At 54.8% G+C, this 16817-nt stretch overlaps 2 protein-coding genes across 3 annotated transcripts; one reads left to right on the top strand and one right to left on the bottom strand.

Annotated features, from left to right (window-relative positions):
- The first annotated feature begins 794 nt into the window (after nt 1-794).
- PPIB (peptidylprolyl isomerase B) lies at nt 795-7380 on the top strand. Of its 2 annotated transcripts, none has more exons than XM_029238990.1 (5): nt 795-994; nt 1718-1831; nt 2753-2846; nt 6157-6341; nt 7038-7380. In XM_029238990.1, exons 1-5 carry the CDS (start codon nt 860-862, stop codon nt 7158-7160), a joined length of 651 nt encoding a protein of 216 aa, XP_029094823.1. In that variant the 5' UTR covers nt 795-859; the 3' UTR covers nt 7161-7380. The 2 variants fall into 2 exon arrangements, with proteins under 2 accessions (XP_029094823.1, XP_029094824.1); XM_029238991.1 differs by having other exon boundaries at nt 845-889; nt 7038-7379.
- A 129-nt stretch (nt 7381-7509) lies between these two features.
- On the bottom strand, nt 7510-10956 carry SNX22 (sorting nexin 22). Its single transcript, XM_029238992.1, has 7 exons — nt 10871-10956; nt 10410-10493; nt 9877-9981; nt 9312-9406; nt 8816-8941; nt 8611-8678; nt 7510-8142 (listed from the first exon to the last, which is right to left on the bottom strand). The coding sequence occupies exons 1-7, from the start codon at nt 10943-10945 to the stop codon at nt 8021-8023; spliced, it is 675 nt and encodes a 224-aa protein (XP_029094825.1). The 5' UTR covers nt 10946-10956; the 3' UTR covers nt 7510-8020.
- Nucleotides 10957-16817: the final 5861 nt, after the last annotated feature.

Genomic DNA, 16817 nt, shown 5'->3' with positions numbered 1-16817 from the left:
TAGCCCTGAAGCAGTTGGGGGAGCTGTATACAAAGTAAGAGCAACAGTCCGTTTCTCACCAAAATAAATAAATAAAAATTTTAAAATGTAGTTGCTTGGGAAAACAGGTAAAAAAAGGAAGTTAAGAACCACAGTATACAATAGTGTGCGTTGACTCATACAGCAGTAAGCACAGTAAGATTAGAGAAGGGAGAGAAAAAAGGTAGGACAGTGACAGGGATTAAGTCAAAAGGAAGTGGGTTTTGAAGCAAGTTTTGCAAGACAGACGGAGCTGTATAAGGTTATATACTCTGGGTAGGCATAAACGTGCCCTGAGTTTTTGGAGGCTACACATTTAAACCCAATTCGGTGTGACTAACCCTTGACTGGCCCAATACGGACAACGACCAGTGTCTTCTGCCCCATCCACAGACTTCCTAACCTAAAGCCTCGGTCACCACCTGCCAAACGACTTCCACTCCCACAAAGGCGCGGCGGGCCATGGGGTCTCTCCGCTTGGGCTGGTAGCCTCTTCAGAAGCCCAATCCGGGGCTCTTGGAGAGGGCGTCGCCTTCCGCTCATCCCCTTCCTGTTAGTGGGCGCCGACGAGCTGTGAAGCCAATGAGGCCACAGTAACGTGGCAGCCACCCACGAGCCCGCGTCTCCGCCCGCCCAGTCAGCGAGCCGGGCTCCGCCCCCCAGGGGGACCTACCATCTGGCGCCCAACCAGAGGGGGAAATGGGGCCTGCCTCCCGCTAGGAGGCCTGCAGGAGCCCCGGTTCCCCCCGGCTGCGCTCGGTGGAGGATCCGGGCCCACGTCGCCGCGCCCCTACCCTCCTCCAGCCTCGGCAGCCCGGCCCGCGCTAGCTTCTCCCGGTGGATGCTGCGCCTCTCGGAGCGGAACATGAAGGTGCTCTTCGTCGCCGCCCTCATCGTGGGCTCCGTCCTCTTCCTGCTGTTGCCTGGACCTTCTGCTGCAGATGAGAAGAAGAAGGGGCCCAAAGTCACTGTTAAGGTCCAGCCTCCCGTCTCCAGACCTGCCTGCCGAGGCCTGCCCTCCGCCGCCTGGGTTCCGGCCTTGGCGCCTCTGGTCACGCATGTCCGAGGCATTTCGGGTCCCAGAGCTTGGGCCTGGGCGTCCTCGGCCTTGGCTCTGCCCCTCCCTAGTTTCCCTGTCGTGGCCTCTTGGCGCCTGGGCCGTCCTCCCCCATTCAGACTGGAGAATGACCCGGACCCTCCCCGAGAGCCCAGCCCTGACCCAGGCGTTGGCGCCCAGGATGCCCAGCTGGGGCCGGCATTGCAGACTCAGAGTCGCCTATTTGCAGATACCCCACAGTGCTGAGGAAATGGTGAAAGATCACGCCTGCCAGATTGCCAGTCTTTTCTCTACGTAGGCCAGATTTTAGCCACTTCAGTTACAAAGCACAGCAGTGTAATAGTTTACACCTGAGTGGTGTGCTTAGGCTCCCATCTTTATGGTGTTTTGATGTTAAGTTTTAGAATCTGGGCCCATTATTTATTTAGAGCAAAGGTTGTTACTCTAGTCTAAGGAGAGTGTAAACAAATGGAGCTTTCATTAGATTCTCATGGGGTTTTTGTCGCCACCAAAATCAGATTCAGAAACTTCTCTTAAAATATGGGTCTGTTTTCTCGCATCCTCCGGGTAGCTTCTTGGACCCTCGGTTCCCTAGGAAGGACCCTTTTAAGAGGCTAAGTTTGAAATTGTCTTTTTCCTCAGGTGTACTTTGACTTGCGAATTGGAGATGAAGATATAGGCCGGGTGGTCATCGGTCTCTTTGGAAAAACTGTTCCAAAAACAGTGGATAATTTTGTGGCCTTGGCTACAGGAGAGGTAAGTGGCTAGAGCGGAGGTAGCCAAGCTCACAGGCAGTGGAGTTGGCAAGTAGGGTTGGCGGGAAACTGAACTGCAGAGCGTGGCCCACCCATAGCAGTGGCCGTCACGGAGTACCAGCTGTGTCCTCTGGCACTGGGAACCCAGTATTATCATATCTTCTCAGTTTTTTTTAACTAAATCCAGAATTAGAATTTTTTTTTCTTTTTTTGAGAAAATTTTTCATCTTTGAGACTTTGCAGTAACCAAAGAAAACATCCAGGGAAACTAGTTTGTGGTCTCTGCACCAGAGTGAGGGGCCCAGAGCTTTCCAGGTTTTAAGGAAATGAAAGCCCCATTTAAGAAAGTCTGGGGCTTCCCTGGTGGCGCAATGCTTGAGAGCCCGCCTGCCGATGCAGGGGACACGGGTTCGTGCCCCGGTCCGGGAAGATCCCACGTGCCGCGGAGCGGCTGGGCCCGTGGGCCATGGCCGCTGAGCCTGCGTGTCCGGAGCCTGTGCTCCGCAATGGGAGAGGCCGCAGCAGTGAGAGGCCCGCATGCAGAAAAAAAAAAAAAAGGAAGTCTGCATTCCAACTTCCCATTGGGTCGGCAGGTAACTTTTTTTTTTTTTTTGGTCAGTTTTCTTCTCTTCCTATGATTAGATTAGGAAAAAACGAGAGGGGAAAGGTGGAGGCATTATGTATGAAGTAGAATTGTATAAAGGCAGAGGAAATGTGCGGTCTTATAGCCTTTCCTGGATCTGTGTGCTCCAGGCCTGGCCTTTGATTACTGGTCACCCAGTGGCACGTTGAAGGATGAATCTGCCAGCAGGGGTTTCTCTTCTGTGAGCAGTTGTTGTTGTGGGCTGGGTTCCTGCAGGGCCTATTTAATGTCTGCCTGGTGCCTCATGCCGCCTTCTCACCTTCTCATCCCTTTTTCTAGAAAGGATTTGGCTACAAAGACAGCAAATTCCATCGTGTGATCAAGGACTTCATGATCCAGGGTGGAGACTTCACCCGGGGAGATGGCACTGGAGGTAACCTCAAATCCTCTGGGCAGAGGGGTCTGTCGGTGCAGCCCCCAAGGTGGGAGGGCCAGGGAACCCAGTACAAAGGAGAGGGAAGAATGGGTTTCAGGTGGACATAAGAGACTCTCACGCAGCTGGCAGACCAGCTGATCCAGGCCTACAGCCTCGGTGACTTGCCTCGCAGTACGCCCTGCGGGGAGGGGAGCAAAGTGAAACACCTGTAGGTGATTCTAGGTCAGGCATGCAAAGCTTGTGTGGGCGGCCTTGGAAGCCCCAGCAAGGGTGGGAGAAGTTGCTCTCCTTGGCAGTCTCCCCCCAGAGACCACTTGACAAGAGCTGGCAGTCTCACCTGCGCTACTTGTACAGTAGGACAGACAGACAGCCTGGACTAACCAACAGGTCTCACCACACTTGGGTGCACAGCCTGCTGTTCCTTTAGACCACAGCTGCAGCTCACCCCACCGATCAACATTTACTGGGCCGGGCTCTGTGGTGGGTGCCGAGGATGCAAAAACCGGTGGGACGGCAACTCCCTTTCACTTCCAGCACCTGAAAAGTCACAAATGGGCTGTAACACAGCTTTTAGGGCTCAGGCTCTGTCCTCAAGTGGTTTATCGTCGAGGTGGGAAGAACGAGGAGAAAACACTACGAAAGTGACATAATACAAGATGTAAGTCGTAGCTAGCTGGACGACAAAGACAAAGCAGACGTGATACAAAAGCACTGTAGTCATGGAGTCACACACAGTTGGGTGTCTGCCACCTTCTTACTTTGTGACCTCAGGCAAGTGAGTCCTCTGAACCTCAGTTTCCTCTTCTGTAGAGTAAGTGGTAAGAGTTGTGGGTGCTGGGAGGGTGAGGTGAGATGTTGAGTGCGTAGTGCCCAGCGAGTGGTAAGTAAAGTCAGCTGTCGTCAAAGTGCCGACAAGTAAAGGACTCACTTTGCGCCAAGGTGATCAGGAAATGGCCTCGTAAACGTGAGGACAGATTTGAGCGGGGACAGATCTGGCTGGGGAGAATTTGCATGGGCAGGGAAGAGGCAGGGTTAAGGCGTGAGCTCAGGTCTGGTCTGCGGCAGGAACTTGGCCAAAGGTGGGGTCAGGAGGATGGAAGTGAAGCTCCCACCGGGAACCCAGAGTGGCGGGCCGCGGCCAGGCCAGGGACCCAGGGCTTTGTCCTCCACGGAGTGAGGATCCGCTGAAGACTTGAATGGGAGCAAGGCCTGATCGCAAAGGAGTTTGAGGGATAATAATGTGGCAGATTCAGGACATGGACACAGGAGAAGCAGACTGGCAGGGGTGTTGGTGCAGCTGCCCCTGCGTTGGGCGATGTGGGCCTGAACCCAGGCAGGATACCTAGTGGGTAAGAGCAGAGATTCGAGAGCCAGACCACCTTGATCTTGGTTTGAATTCCAGCTCTGCTACTTCCCAGCTGGGGTGCCTTTAACCTCTGTACCTCGGTTTCTTCGTCTTTGAAATGGGGCTCTTAGCTCCTGCCTTACAGGGTGGGTTTTTTATGCTTCACATGCTTGCACCAGCCCTCTGGCACAATGGTCCCATTCTGAGCATTAGCCGTGATTGCAGCGGGGGTAGCAGGAATGGGAGAACAGGATGAATCCGTGATGGGGGTGAGGACAACATTGACAACGCGCGGAGGAAACAAACGTCCAAAGAATAACTGAAGTCTGGAGAGAAAGGTGACAAAGTATGTTGAGTTTAAAACCTTCACTATCCATTCAAGTTTGGGACTCCTTATATCTTGGTAAAGTGATTGGAGCTAAGGATATAGACTTGGGAATTTTCTGGATAGCAGCAGTAGTTGAAGTCCTGCAGTTCACTGAGATGTACAAAGAGGATTCTCACATGGGAATCCTCTTTTTTTAAAGAAAAACTAAAAGAGTTGACAGTTTTATTTTCGCATTTCACATTACAAATAAAAATTGCTTTATTTGGTCCCACTACTCCCCTCCAAACCTATTCTCTCTTTGATAGGAAGGGGGAACAAGTCTTCCTTGTCATGCTATTAGAAAACACCCCAAGTCACAGCGCCGTGATCTCTTGGTGAAGTAGAACAAGTAATATAAAACTGATGTAAAGAGGCTCCCCAATCTCCTGTCTGGTTGAGTCCTTCCTGGCCAGGTGATTTTCAAACTTCCCACTTACTGTACAATCAGAAATACCTCCTCAGCATCAGTCTAGGACAGCTTCCCAACCTGGTTCCACTCTGTGGGAACCACAAGATGAAAATACGTGTATTGAAGAGGAAAAAGGTTTCGTACGCAAATAAGTTTGAAAGGTGTTGGGTAAAACAAAATGAAAATTACTTCTTTGCTGCTGGGTTTCCTGGGGCCTCTAGTGCACAGTGTGAATCTCTAGGAGAGGACAGGGACAAAGAAGGGTGCAGTATTTCTCCTGGAACCAGCCTTGGGAACTTAGGTTAGGATCTCTGGAATGGGGTAGAGATCCTCTCGGCTCCACTGTCTTGTATGCTGGCCCCAGACCCTCCACAGACAGACACAGTAAACACACTCAGAGCCACCTTTTATTTTGGTTCATGCGTTGATGAGAGGCTCTTGACTTTCCAGAACTGAAATGGCGGCCCCTCTCTCTTGCTTCTCCCTGCCCCTCCCCACTCATCTCTCCTCCTGCTTTGGAGTGTCCTCAGTATCTTTTGGGCTCTTAGGAAGAAAAGCTGGTCAGCCACAGCAGTCCTCCTTTTTCTTTTTCTTTTTTTTTTTTTTTTGTGGTACGCGGGCCTCTCAGTGTCGCGGCCTCTCCCGTTGCGGAGCACAGGCTCCGGATGCGCAGGCTCAGCGGCCATGGCTCACGGGCCTAGCTGCTCCGCGGCATGTGGGATCTTCCCGGACCGGGGCACAAACCCGTGTCCCCTGCATCAGCAGGCGGACTCTCAACCACTGCGCCACCAGGGAAGCCCTAGTCCTCCTTTTCTGGAGGGTTCTTACCTGCCCTGCATCCTGCACAGCACCTCCCTCCACTAAAGTAAGTCCCCATGGCAGGCCTCTCAGGCCACAGCCAAGGTAGTTTTTAATATGTGCCTTATTTGAAAGTCGTAAAACTATACTCTCAGAGTAATCATTGTGTGAGCTATTCACTAAATCACCCTGGCCTCATGTCCCACTTGGGCTGTCAGTATGGTTTGGCTCCAGGGCCAGAGGGTAGGAAGGGAACCGCTTGTACGTCCTTGTACTCCACTGGAGCCTGGCCTGGCACGGGGGACAGGTTCAGCCTCTGGAATCCTCGCCCCGAAGATCTGCTTCGTTGGGGCTCCCCCAGCTCCCCTGACCTACTCTTTCTTCCCAGGGAAGAGCATCTATGGTGAACGCTTCCCTGATGAGAACTTCAAGCTGAAACACTATGGCCCTGGCTGGGTAAGCATGGCCAACGCAGGCAAAGACACCAACGGCTCCCAGTTCTTCATCACAACGGTCAAGACAGCCTGGTTAGATGGCAAGCATGTAGTGTTCGGCAAAGTTCTAGAGGGCATGGTGAGTTTGGGGGGGGAGGGACTAACTGTAGGCAACCCTGATCAGGGATCTGACACAGACCCCAGGGCAGGGGATCCATATATTTTATCCCTTCCCCAGAAGGGAATGTACAGATTCTGACCAGTGTTTTTTTCTACAAACCTGGGGGGAATTGAGACTAAACAGCCTCTCTATGCCCCCGAGTTTTTTTTTTTTTTTTTGGTCATGCCGTCTAGCGTGCGGGATCTTAGTTCCCCGACTAGGGATCGAACCCGTGCCTCCTGCCATGGAAGCCCAGAGTCTTAACCACTGGGCCGCCAGGGAAGTCCTGCCTCCAAGTTCTAAATCCCTCCAGGCCCCAGGCAGAGGCCAGCCAGGAGGTCTCGGTGAGGCTGCACAGTTGAGGACCCTCCATCCCGTTATTCAGTCAGGCATGTCCTGGCACCACCGTCGGTTGTACAGGGCCCAGCCGCCCCCCTCCTCACCCCTAGCCCAGCCTGGGTCATACTTCAGAGGATCGAAACTACTGCATCCTCCTGTTGTCAAATCTGGGTTCTTCTTGCCCTGGGCTGGCGCCCGGCCACGATGCCCTTAGGATTTTGGTGCCTCGTGGTTCGTACACTGTTCATCACGTGCAGGTTTCAGCCCTCGCAGCCGCACGCTGGGGCCTGTCTCCCTCGACCAGCAGACCGCCTGACACTCTGCCTTCCTCCCCAGGATGTAGTGCGTAAGGTGGAGAGCACCAAGACAGACGGTCGGGACAGGCCTCTGAAGGACGTGACGATCGCAGACTGTGGCAAGATCGAAGTGGAGAAGCCCTTTGCCATCGCCAAGGAGTAGGGCCCCAGGGACCTCTTCCCTTTGAGCGACTGTCTGTGTGGCCCTGTTGCCCTCCTGGGGGTGAAGACAGCCCGCCACAGGGCTCCATGCTGCACTGGCCGTAGTGCTGGCATCTGATGGAGCGGACCCCTCCCCCCACATTCTGCGGGCCCGCGGGCCCAGTTTTGTAACAAACTCCTACCAACAAACACTGACGGATTAAAAAAAAGGTGTTTATAATCTGCGTATGGGCTGGGTTCTGGGGCCTCCGGCACACCCACCCACCCACCCGACCCTAAGTCCAGTGCCAGCCCGCCTGGGGCTCCTGTGGCAGTGGTGCCTGTCCCCTCCTTGGGTTCCGGCCTGAACCCTTTCCCTCCAGAAATGAGGGAGAGATGAACACAAACCAGACATTTCCAACTGGCCACACAAGTCTGGGAGGGCAGGGGGAAACAGATCTGGACATTCACAGAAAAATGTGCTACGCACAAAATGTCAAACAGAAGCTTTTACCCCTTGCTTCTGAACTTGGCTAGCCACTGTGCCTCAACCTTTGCATGTCCCCGCCATGCCTTTCTCCTGACGTAGGTAAAGGAATACACCTGCCCCTTTTCATAGCCCACCTCCAAACTGGTGGGCTATGAACATTCTAAAGGAATTCTCCCTTTATTCCCTATTCTCTGTTGTCCCCACCCTGGCCCCTGGGCTCTAGGAGTGCAGGATCCTACCACCTCAGACACCAGTGCAGCTGAGTTCTGAGCCTGGAGGGGTGGAGGGTGGTGAGTCCGGGGTCCAGGCCAAGGCTGACCCAGCCCATGTCCCTTTCATAGGATTGAGGTCCATGACTGTCCTGGCAGGTGGCCTAAAGCCCTCTGGACTGGTCAGGGCATCGGTGGCACTGGAGCAGGGTGACAGGCAGACTCTGGCTGGGCTTTAGCTGTGCTGGCGCTGAAGCCATAGAGGCCCTGGAGCACACCGTTCACCACCACGTTGGGCAGAGGCTCTAGGACAGAAGGAAAACAGGAGTAAGGGGTAGGGGCTTCAGGGCAAGAGGAAGTGGGGCGGGCCTGGCTGCAGGCCTGCAGCTCCCTGAGCTCGGGCTCATAGGCTCAGCACCCCCTGTTCCCCGAGAACAGGGGTCCCTGCCAAGGCAGCAGGTAGCAGCTGGCCACCTCAAATGAGGCCTTGGCATTCCCAGTTCACATTCTGTTCACATCTTGGTAAAGCCAGGCTGGTAAAGAATGGAGACCAGGGGAGCCAAGCTCATTTCACCATGTCTACTTCCTGGAGGAAAATACAAAGCAGGCTACAGGGGCACAGGAACAGCAGGGAGGTGTGGCCCCAAAGGGGGGCAGTAGGAGGGAGATGCTGCCTAGGGGTCCTGCGAGCTGAGAAATATCAACTTCACCCTCACTCCCACCCTGGTACCTGGGCCCTAAGTGTGGATTATGGGTCAGAGGCACCTCCTCACCTGGGGATGGGATGCAAATATAAGGATCCATGCAGAAGCTGATAACAGGCCGGTGGTACAGCTGTGAGCTAGGAAGAAAAGGGGTCATGAACAGTGGAGGGGGAAACAGAAAAGTGTCAGGTTGGGTGGAGACTAAGGACTGAGATCACCAGGGACCCACAGAGGAAAAGTGGGAAGTGGGCTCAGGAGGCAACAACATGAAAACCTGGAGCACGGGGACAGGCCAGAGACTTCAGGCCCTGGCGTATGGCCACGAGGGGGCAGCAGGAACCCAGTGCAGACAGGGACTTGGACTTGCCTGCTGTTGCCGGGCAGGAACTCCCCCAGGGCGCTGAAAAGAAGAGAGGCTGTGAGCTGCCTGGGGATGCCCGTGGGGGGGCAGGGGGGCGTGTGGCAGGGGTGGAGATGCGGAAGCCCAGAATTTCACCTCCCAGGGGACTGCTGCTTCTATTTCTAACAAACTCAGCTCGGGAGGCACCCGGGGTAGCCAAGGCTCTTCAGAAAACAGCCCCTCCACAGGGGTCAAGAAAGCCTACTGGGGAGGTGTGTCTTAAAGAGGAAGAACCAGGCTAGGGCCTGGCAGATACAAGAAGGAAAGGGGCTTGACCTCTAAAACCTTTCCTCGCCTGCTGGCTGCAGAGAGCCCCTGTCCCCACAACACTGGGGCCCCTCTCATGCCAAGCGCCTCTAGAGATGCTCACCCCCAGCTGCTGGCCTTGGGGACTATGGGCAAGTGGCGAAGACTCAGGAATTCCAGTAGTTCCTTGGGCACATCCTGGTTCAAGTATAGGATGCCCTGGAGAAGAGAACAGAGGCAACCTGTAATCAGATTCAGCTGTGTAATACGCAGAGCCTGGTGCAAATTGAAAACACGTGGGCCCTTCCAAAATGATAAAGAATTTCAAGACAGCCAGAGCAGAGCATTAAACCAAGCTAGGGCCCTTCTGAGCACTGGCCCTGGGTGACTATACAGATTGGCCCACGAAGCCAGCCTGGCCTGCAATTGGGCATAACCGTGTGGGAGAGGGGGGAAGGATCTCCACCCTCATCAGGAGGGCAGTACAGGATCTCACCCTGGAGGACAGCTAGCCTTTATTTAACTGGGACTACCTGCCTCCTAGGTACCTCACTCAATCCTACCAATTCAGAGAGGGACTAGAACATGGCCAAAATGTAGGTCCCCTTCACCCCAATCCCCCGCACCTCTCTGCCGGTGTCACACCTCTGGTCCAGCAGGCTGAGAGGCAGAGTGAGACCCACACGCACCTGGATATAGGCCTCCAAGCTCTGCCGCCGCTGCTCCAGTCCTCTGGTCCTCCAGTTGGGCAGGCGTTTCGAGGGGAAGTCGGGCACTTTGGACAGTTTCTTGATCTGCCAGGAGGTTACCGCAGTGCGATCACAGCATCCCGATTGAGCCCTCAAGCTCACTTCATCCTAGCCAAGAGCCCTCCCCAGTCCTCCCTGCCACCCACACCCCCAAACTTCAGGCTGTACCCTGAGACACGCCCGCGTGGTGAGTAGTGGTTGGGACAAGGGCGAGAGGCGCCCCCAACACCCCTGTCCGCCCCCAAGACGCCCGACGCCAGACCAGCCGCGCAGGGGCACGGGCAGCACGTGGGACCTAACCATTTGCGCGCGTTCGGCAGCCCGCAGGGAGGTCTGTGCCCACGACCTGAGCTCTCTAGGGCCCGGTAATGGGGGTGGCAGAGGCTGGGGCCCGCCAGCTTGTCTGCCTGCCTCTCAGGGCTTGGGAAGGAGCCGGGCCGGGGTCGGTCTGTCGGTGGTGGGCGCAGCCTCACCCGTTTGTGCAGCGCGTGGAACTCGCTGTAGCGCCTCTGCACGGTGTGTCTGCGCCCGTGGCACAGCACCTCCACTCGGAACACCTGGCGGGCGCGGGAGGGCAGCCGGGTGCGCGTGAGGCCTGGCGGGTTGGTGCAGCAGGACCGGCTCCCGGCGACGCACCCACCCTCCGCCCTCAGAGGCGCAAAGCGGCCTGGGAGCGCCGCTGCTCTCCAGGGACCCTCCCAAGTCCCCACACACTTGGGGGCTCTGCTCCGTGCAGTCAGTCCCTCAGGAGCCGGGACCGCCGTCGGCGGGGCTGGCAAGTCCAAGCGGCCCAGAGACCCTCGGCAGCGTGTCCCCAGACGGCCTGGGCCGCCGCGCTCGGACCCCGAACCCGAGGTGCGGGGTCCGCATTGCATTTGACGCAGGGAAATCCGGCGGGTCCCCGCGCCCCTTCCCATCCACTGCCCCCGCTCACCATGTGGCCTTTTTCGGGGCTCTGCCGGGTCCCCTCGGCCTCGGGCCCCACCGACGGGATGCGAACTTCCAGCATGCACGCGCCGCTTGCAGCCGAACTCTCCGCGCTCCGACCAGAGACCGTGGCGTCGCCGGCCCCGCCTCCTCGTGCCTGCGGGACCCGCCCCTACGTTGGCCCCGCCCAGGGCGTTCCCCAGCGCCGCCGGGTCCTGCAAGGGGCTGATTAGGCTGGAGCCCGATGGCGCGAGGCGGGCGCCGCCCACTGAGCCTAGTGGGGCCGCAGAACTTGGAGACCCTTCGGCAGAAAGCCATCTGTTTGTCAACATGTCCACATTCACCGACTCCCCAGTGATTGACAGGAATGCGGGAGAGCCAAATTTCACCTGCTCTCATTCGAGCGCCTGCTAAGGGCTGTAAGCCCCTGTGGGCATTGGCAAGGAGGGAGGCTGGGCCCAGATCCACCAGGGGCGTTCCTTGCGTTCCTCACACCCTTGCCCAGGACCAGGCTGCACCCCCATCTCCTTCCCTCCACCTTCAACGTGGACCCTGGGAGCGCGGCCTGGGGTAAAGCTTGGACGCACTCTGGCTTTGATGTCCCCCTTCCCCCAGCATTCGTAGGCCCCATTCATTCATTTTTTAAAAAAATATTTATTTGGCTGCATCTGGTCTTCTTTGCGGCAGGAAGGCTCTTTGTTGCAGCACGTGGGCTCCAGAGCGCACGGGCTCATTAGTTGCAGCACACGGTCTCTCTAGTTGTGGAGTGCGGGCTTAGTTGCCCCGCGGCCCGTGGGATCTTAGTTCCCAGACCAGGGATCAAACCCACCTCCCCTGCACTGGAAGGTGGATTCTTAACCATTGGACCACCAGGGAAGTCCCCATTCATTCATTTTAAAAATCCATTCCTCCATTTCAATCATCTTTCAGCCCAAACCTTCATCAGGCGGAGGAGAGGCAGTGTAGGGACAGAGGCTCTGCTTTAGCGGTCAGACAGCTTGGGTTTCCCCAACTGTGTAGATCTGTGCTCATCTGCAAAATTGAGATAATATGCCTCCTTCGGGCGAGTGTACGAAAACTGAGAGAGATAATCCCTGCTAAGCCCTCAGCAGAGTAGGTATTAGGAAAATGGCAGTTTGTGGGCTCATCCTGGAAACACAGGTGGGTGATGCTGGTATGCAGGGCAATGGATGGGGAAGAGGGACTGTGGGAGGTGGCACGAGGCTGCCCTTGCCCACTCTTCTGGCAGAGTCTTTCTGGGTGTGTGACAGGATTTAATCCAGAACTCTCTCACCTCCTGTGCTAGGAGAGGCTTCTGCTCCCACCTCTCAGCGCTCTTCCCCCACCCGCCTAAGGGAGCTTTCCCATTCAGCACAAGCCTCCACTCCACTGACTCCTCCCCAGATAGTCTTGGGGGGCAGTGGAGGAAGGCGAGGCCCCTGCCTCCCAGAGCTCACCCCAGCAGAAAGCTTGATGGTGGGAAGGAGCAGAGAACCTGTCGTAGGAGCTGGGGTTGGGGGACCACTGACTCCCTCCCTCCCTTGCTAGTGCAGAGGTGTTTCTGAGCTGGAGCAGAAACTCCCCATTCCCAGCTCTGCCCCCAGAGAGAGGCTGAGAGGATGACCCCATAAGGGGGCAAGCAGGTCTCACCAATACTATGTTCCACACTTTCCCCCCGCCAAATTCCATCTCACGGGGGCCTCAGAATCAGGAAGCTGAAACCTCCTGGAAGGGAAACGATCCACCATGAGGAGAAGTGCTGGTGTTTCATTACCTCCCTTGTTCTCTAGGGCCCCATCAGTCAGGGACCCTGCTCTCCTTGTCTGCTGTTCAGGGAGTCCTCTTCTAGGACCCTCAAACCTCTAAACTTCTTGGTCGCCCATCCTAATGAAGGTCTGCCTCTGTCTCTATTCCCACCACCCAGAACACTGCCACATCTTCTAATGGACCTCTCTTGTTTTTCCTGCCTCTCTCCCTCATACAAGGTCTACTCTCTACCTAGTAGCACAGACCTTCCAAAGGCTTCACGTTGTGCTTAAAACAAAACCCGCCCTCCCCGCCATAGTCTACACAGCTCTAAATGACCCAGCCCATCTCTCATTTTCTCTCCTACCCTCTCATGCATGGGGCTCCAGCCACAGCGACATTCTTCCAGTTCTTCAAACCTAACGAACTCTTTCTGCCTCAGGACATTTATAGTGTTTCATCTCTCTGAAACACTTTTTTTTTTTAGAAGTTTTGTGGGTTTTTTTTTAATTTTTAAATTTTATTTATTTTTGGCTGCCTTGGGTCTTCATTGCTGCGTGCGGGCTTTCTCTAGTTGCGGCGAGCGGGGGCTACTTTCCGTTGCAGTGCGCGGGCTTCTCACTGCGATGGCTTCTCTTGTTGTGGAGCACGCGCTCCAGGCACGTGGGCTTCAGTAGTTGTGGTGCACGGGCTCAGTAGTTGTGGCTCGTGGGCCCCAGAGCACAGGCTCAGTAGTTGTGGTGCACGGGCTTAGTTGCTCTGCGGCATGTGGGATCTTCCCAGACCAGGGATCAAACCCGTGTCCCCTACATTGGCAGGTGGATTCTTAACCACTGTGCCACCAGGGAATCCCTCCCTGCAACACTTTTTCCTTACTCTTCACCTGGTGGGCTTTGCCTAAAACTTCTAATTCTTAGCCTAAAACTCACCTTCTCATAGACACCTTCCTTCCTGACCATCCTATCATAAGCACCTTGTCTCTGCACTCATTCCAATATTACTGTTACTGTTTGTTTATTGTTTCTCCCTGGTGTCCCCAACTCGGCCCCCAGACTCAGTACCAGTGAGCCAGGGACATGGTCTCTTGTCAGGGTTTTGCCACCATGGTGCCAAGCATGTAGTAGATGCTCAAAAGAAGCATTGCTGATTGAAAGACTGTATGAATCAATGGGGGAAGGGGATGATGGGAAGAGGCTAGGGAGAGGAGGGAAGGCCTGGGAAAGAGGCAGGAAGGGAGCAGGGTTGCTGAAGGGTTACAGGAAGGCCTGCAGAGGGATAACAACAGAAATCCTCTTCCTACCTTCAGAGTTAGACTCTTATCTCTCGCTCTCTCTCTCTCTCTGAAGACCATCATCCACCTCATTCACTTACTTGATTTTCAGCTGTTCCTGAGAAGTCTCAAATCAATGGATTTTCATCCCCATTGATAGAGGGAGATTTGATGCACCTGACTGGTAAAATATTTGGTAGTAAACCTGCAGCTCCTTATTCCACAGCATTTCATTCAGACCTGAGTGAAGATCCAAATGAAGAAAAACAAGATCCTTGACCTGGAGACATTTATGTCTTTGGGGAGATAAAACCACTTATGGAGAATATTTTCCTGTAAAGAGGAACACGTGACATGATGTACACTCCAAAGCAGTTATTACAGTCAGGAAAAGTTTGTTTCCTGTATACTTTAAACATTGGCCCTCTCCGTATGTGAACAGTGACCTAAGTTCCAGTCTCAGATTACACGGCCCTAACCGGGGTTTTCCGAATGCATACTCCTGGCGTGGAGTCTGACCCAGTGCGCTTTCCACAAGGTCGCTGGTGATGCTTATGCTCCTGGTTGGGAGCCACATTGTAAACACCTGTCTCTTGACGCCCACACCAGCCCTGCCAGGGAGGCGGGCCATTCTCGCCCCACTGTACAGACGTGAAGCCTGGAGATGAGAATCAAGGGCCAAGCAGAGGGCAGGAAGGGCTGGGGGCAGAGGTGTCCACCCCCGACACGCCCCCTCTCCTGGGGCCGCCTGGTCGCGGGCGCGCAGGTGGGTTGGACCGCGTCTCCGCCCTGGCTCGGCCCTCGCCTTCCACTGCCCTCACACAAAGCCCCTTTCACGGGCTCGGCTTCTACTGGGCGGCCGGCGCTGTTCCGGAGGTTTGGTTAACCCCGTTAAGAAAACAAACAGCTCCTGGGCCTCGGGCGGGCAGGGGGGGCGCCGCTGGGCACAGAGACTGGATGCTTTCCCCTCCCCGCGGGTGGGCGGAGGCGGACTGACCTGGAACCCCATTAACCCCGGGCAAGGCTGGGCCTGGACTGCTGGGATGGGGGCTGGAGTTGGAGGTTCTGGTCGCCAGGGCAACCTTTGACAACGCCCATGCCTCAGCGTCCTTACCTGTACCACGGGGAGTTGTGTGTAGACTAAGTGACATCATGCTTCCAAAGTGTTTGGCATGGGGCCTGGCACACAGGAAATAAACATTAGCTATTCTTATTCGACTGAATTATACGAATTCGCTGTTTTTGCAGGCCAAAACTGTGGGGTTTTGCCAATTACATATGGTCCGTCCAATATATTGTTAATGATTCATCTCTGAAACAACAAAAGCAAATTCTTCTATTCCTTTTTCAGTATCCTGAGGTTGCAAGGTTAGCTTAAAAACAGACAAACAAACATTAGTTACTCCAACTACTAACTCTGTGATCAGGCTTTTCCTGATTTTCTCATTGTGCAACCAGAAACAGGTAAGAGAATGAATTAGAAGCAGAGGTTGGTGTAAATCAGCGACCATCCTGTCCATCCTAACAGCCTCAGAGCACTTACTAACTGCTTAGTAAGTACATCTTATACATGTGAAATAATAATAATCAAAATAAAAATTTTTATGTTGTGAATATTGGACTTTGGTACAGATGTCTAAAACATCAGTTCTGCTGCCACATTTTAAATTACTGAGCTAGTCTAAATTCATCATTTTATAGATGAGGAAGCTGAGGTGTGAGGAAGGGAGAAGTGGGCTGTGGAAAGGGCTGTGTTAGGAAGGCACCTCTGACAAGCATGTCCTGCCTGAGCCCTGAGAGCAAAGTCTGACCCCCCGTTAGACTGGTGCCCGGCTTCCCAAGGGACAGGTAGGCTCCAGCCAGCAGTGTCAATCCCAGGAGACCCCCCGCCTCTTGCCCAGAAGACAGGCAGCTCAGCTGCTTCAGACAACATGATGCAAGGCCAGGGCAGGGGGAGGCAGAGACCCCTCCAGCCGCCCGGCTTCGAGGCAACAGCTTCCCGGGGAGACTTTTCTGGTGCTACAACGACTCCTAACATCCCTTAGGGTGGTATGTCAGGGGACCAACTGATTGCCCTTCTGGTGCGCCCGCACCAGGGCTCAAGGAATAAAGACATGCTCAGGTACCCTCAAGTCACAGGACTTAAGCATGGAGGAAGCCGTGGGACTAAGAACTAAGGACGACAGGGAAGCTGAGAGACCTCCAGGTCTGGAATGGAGATGCACCTCCACCCGCTCTAGCCCTGGATACTGTCTGGGGTTTCGCAGCAAGTCGAGTTTTTACTCTCTGCCATTAATGGTCCCCAGCTACCCACCCAAGCTGTTCTCTGTCTTCCAGCTTCTGCCCCTGCCACACACTGAGCACATCTGGGGAGAGTATCTCACAGGGTGAGAGAAGCTCAAATGCCTACAAGGTCAGGTGGGTAGCTTCTCCTTGACAGGCCTGCTACATGGATTTGTTCAGGTCTTTAAGAAAACAACTTAGTGGGTTAGTGTCTAGGTCCTCCTTGTCCATCCCCGACTGGATCGTATGGGATATGGGGGTGCAGACAAGCCGAGTCAAGCAGATTGAGTTCAAGTCTTAGCTCTGTGGTGCGACCTTGGGCAAGCTGCTTAAGGTCTCTAAGCTTCAGTCTTTTAATGTAGATAACGACGCCCACCTGGCAGAGCCGTGGTGCTGGATGTGTTTCAAAGCCCTGAGCCTGCTGGCACAGGGTAGGTGTTGAACGCATGGCAGCTCTTGGTTATTAGGTCCCGGGGTGGGATGGAACTATCGGGGCAGTCTGGACGCTGCCCTGCATGTGTTCCTGGCTGCCACATGCCTCATCATTTTTTTCTGGTGAGGCTGCTAATATTCCCAAGGGGACACCTGCTACTGGGCCCCTGTGGTCATCATCACTGTCACTCATAATGGAAGAGGAAGCTGAGAGCTCTGAAGC

This window comes from Monodon monoceros, unplaced genomic scaffold (genome assembly GCF_005190385.1).
Source record: "Monodon monoceros isolate NGI ecotype Baffin Bay Population unplaced genomic scaffold, NGI_Narwhal_1 Super_Scaffold_21, whole genome shotgun sequence".
Classification (NCBI taxonomy): Eukaryota; Metazoa; Chordata; class Mammalia; order Artiodactyla; family Monodontidae; genus Monodon; species Monodon monoceros.
This window is presented reverse-complemented; position numbering and strand designations above follow the sequence as displayed.

Bases quoted from the DNA above. Each gene is read 5' to 3' on its own strand.
- SNX22 (XM_029238992.1), bottom strand. From the start codon at position 10,945: ATGCTGGAAGTTCGCATCCCGTCGGTGGGGCCCGAGGCCGAGGGGACC. The intron at 9,982-10,409 runs GTGAGGCTGCGC...ACCTCCTGGCAG, and splicing joins TCCACGCGCTGCACAAACGG to ATCAAGAAACTGTCCAAAGT. The intron at 8,679-8,815 runs GTTTTCATGTTG...TTTTCTTCCTAG, and splicing joins GGCCTGTCCCCGTGCTCCAG to CTCACAGCTGTACCACCGGC.
- PPIB (XM_029238990.1), top strand. From the start codon at position 860: ATGCTGCGCCTCTCGGAGCGGAACATGAAGGTGCTCTTCGTCGCCGCC. The intron at 2,847-6,156 runs GTAACCTCAAAT...CTTTCTTCCCAG, and splicing joins CCGGGGAGATGGCACTGGAG to GGAAGAGCATCTATGGTGAA. The intron at 6,342-7,037 runs GTGAGTTTGGGG...CTTCCTCCCCAG, and splicing joins GCAAAGTTCTAGAGGGCATG to GATGTAGTGCGTAAGGTGGA.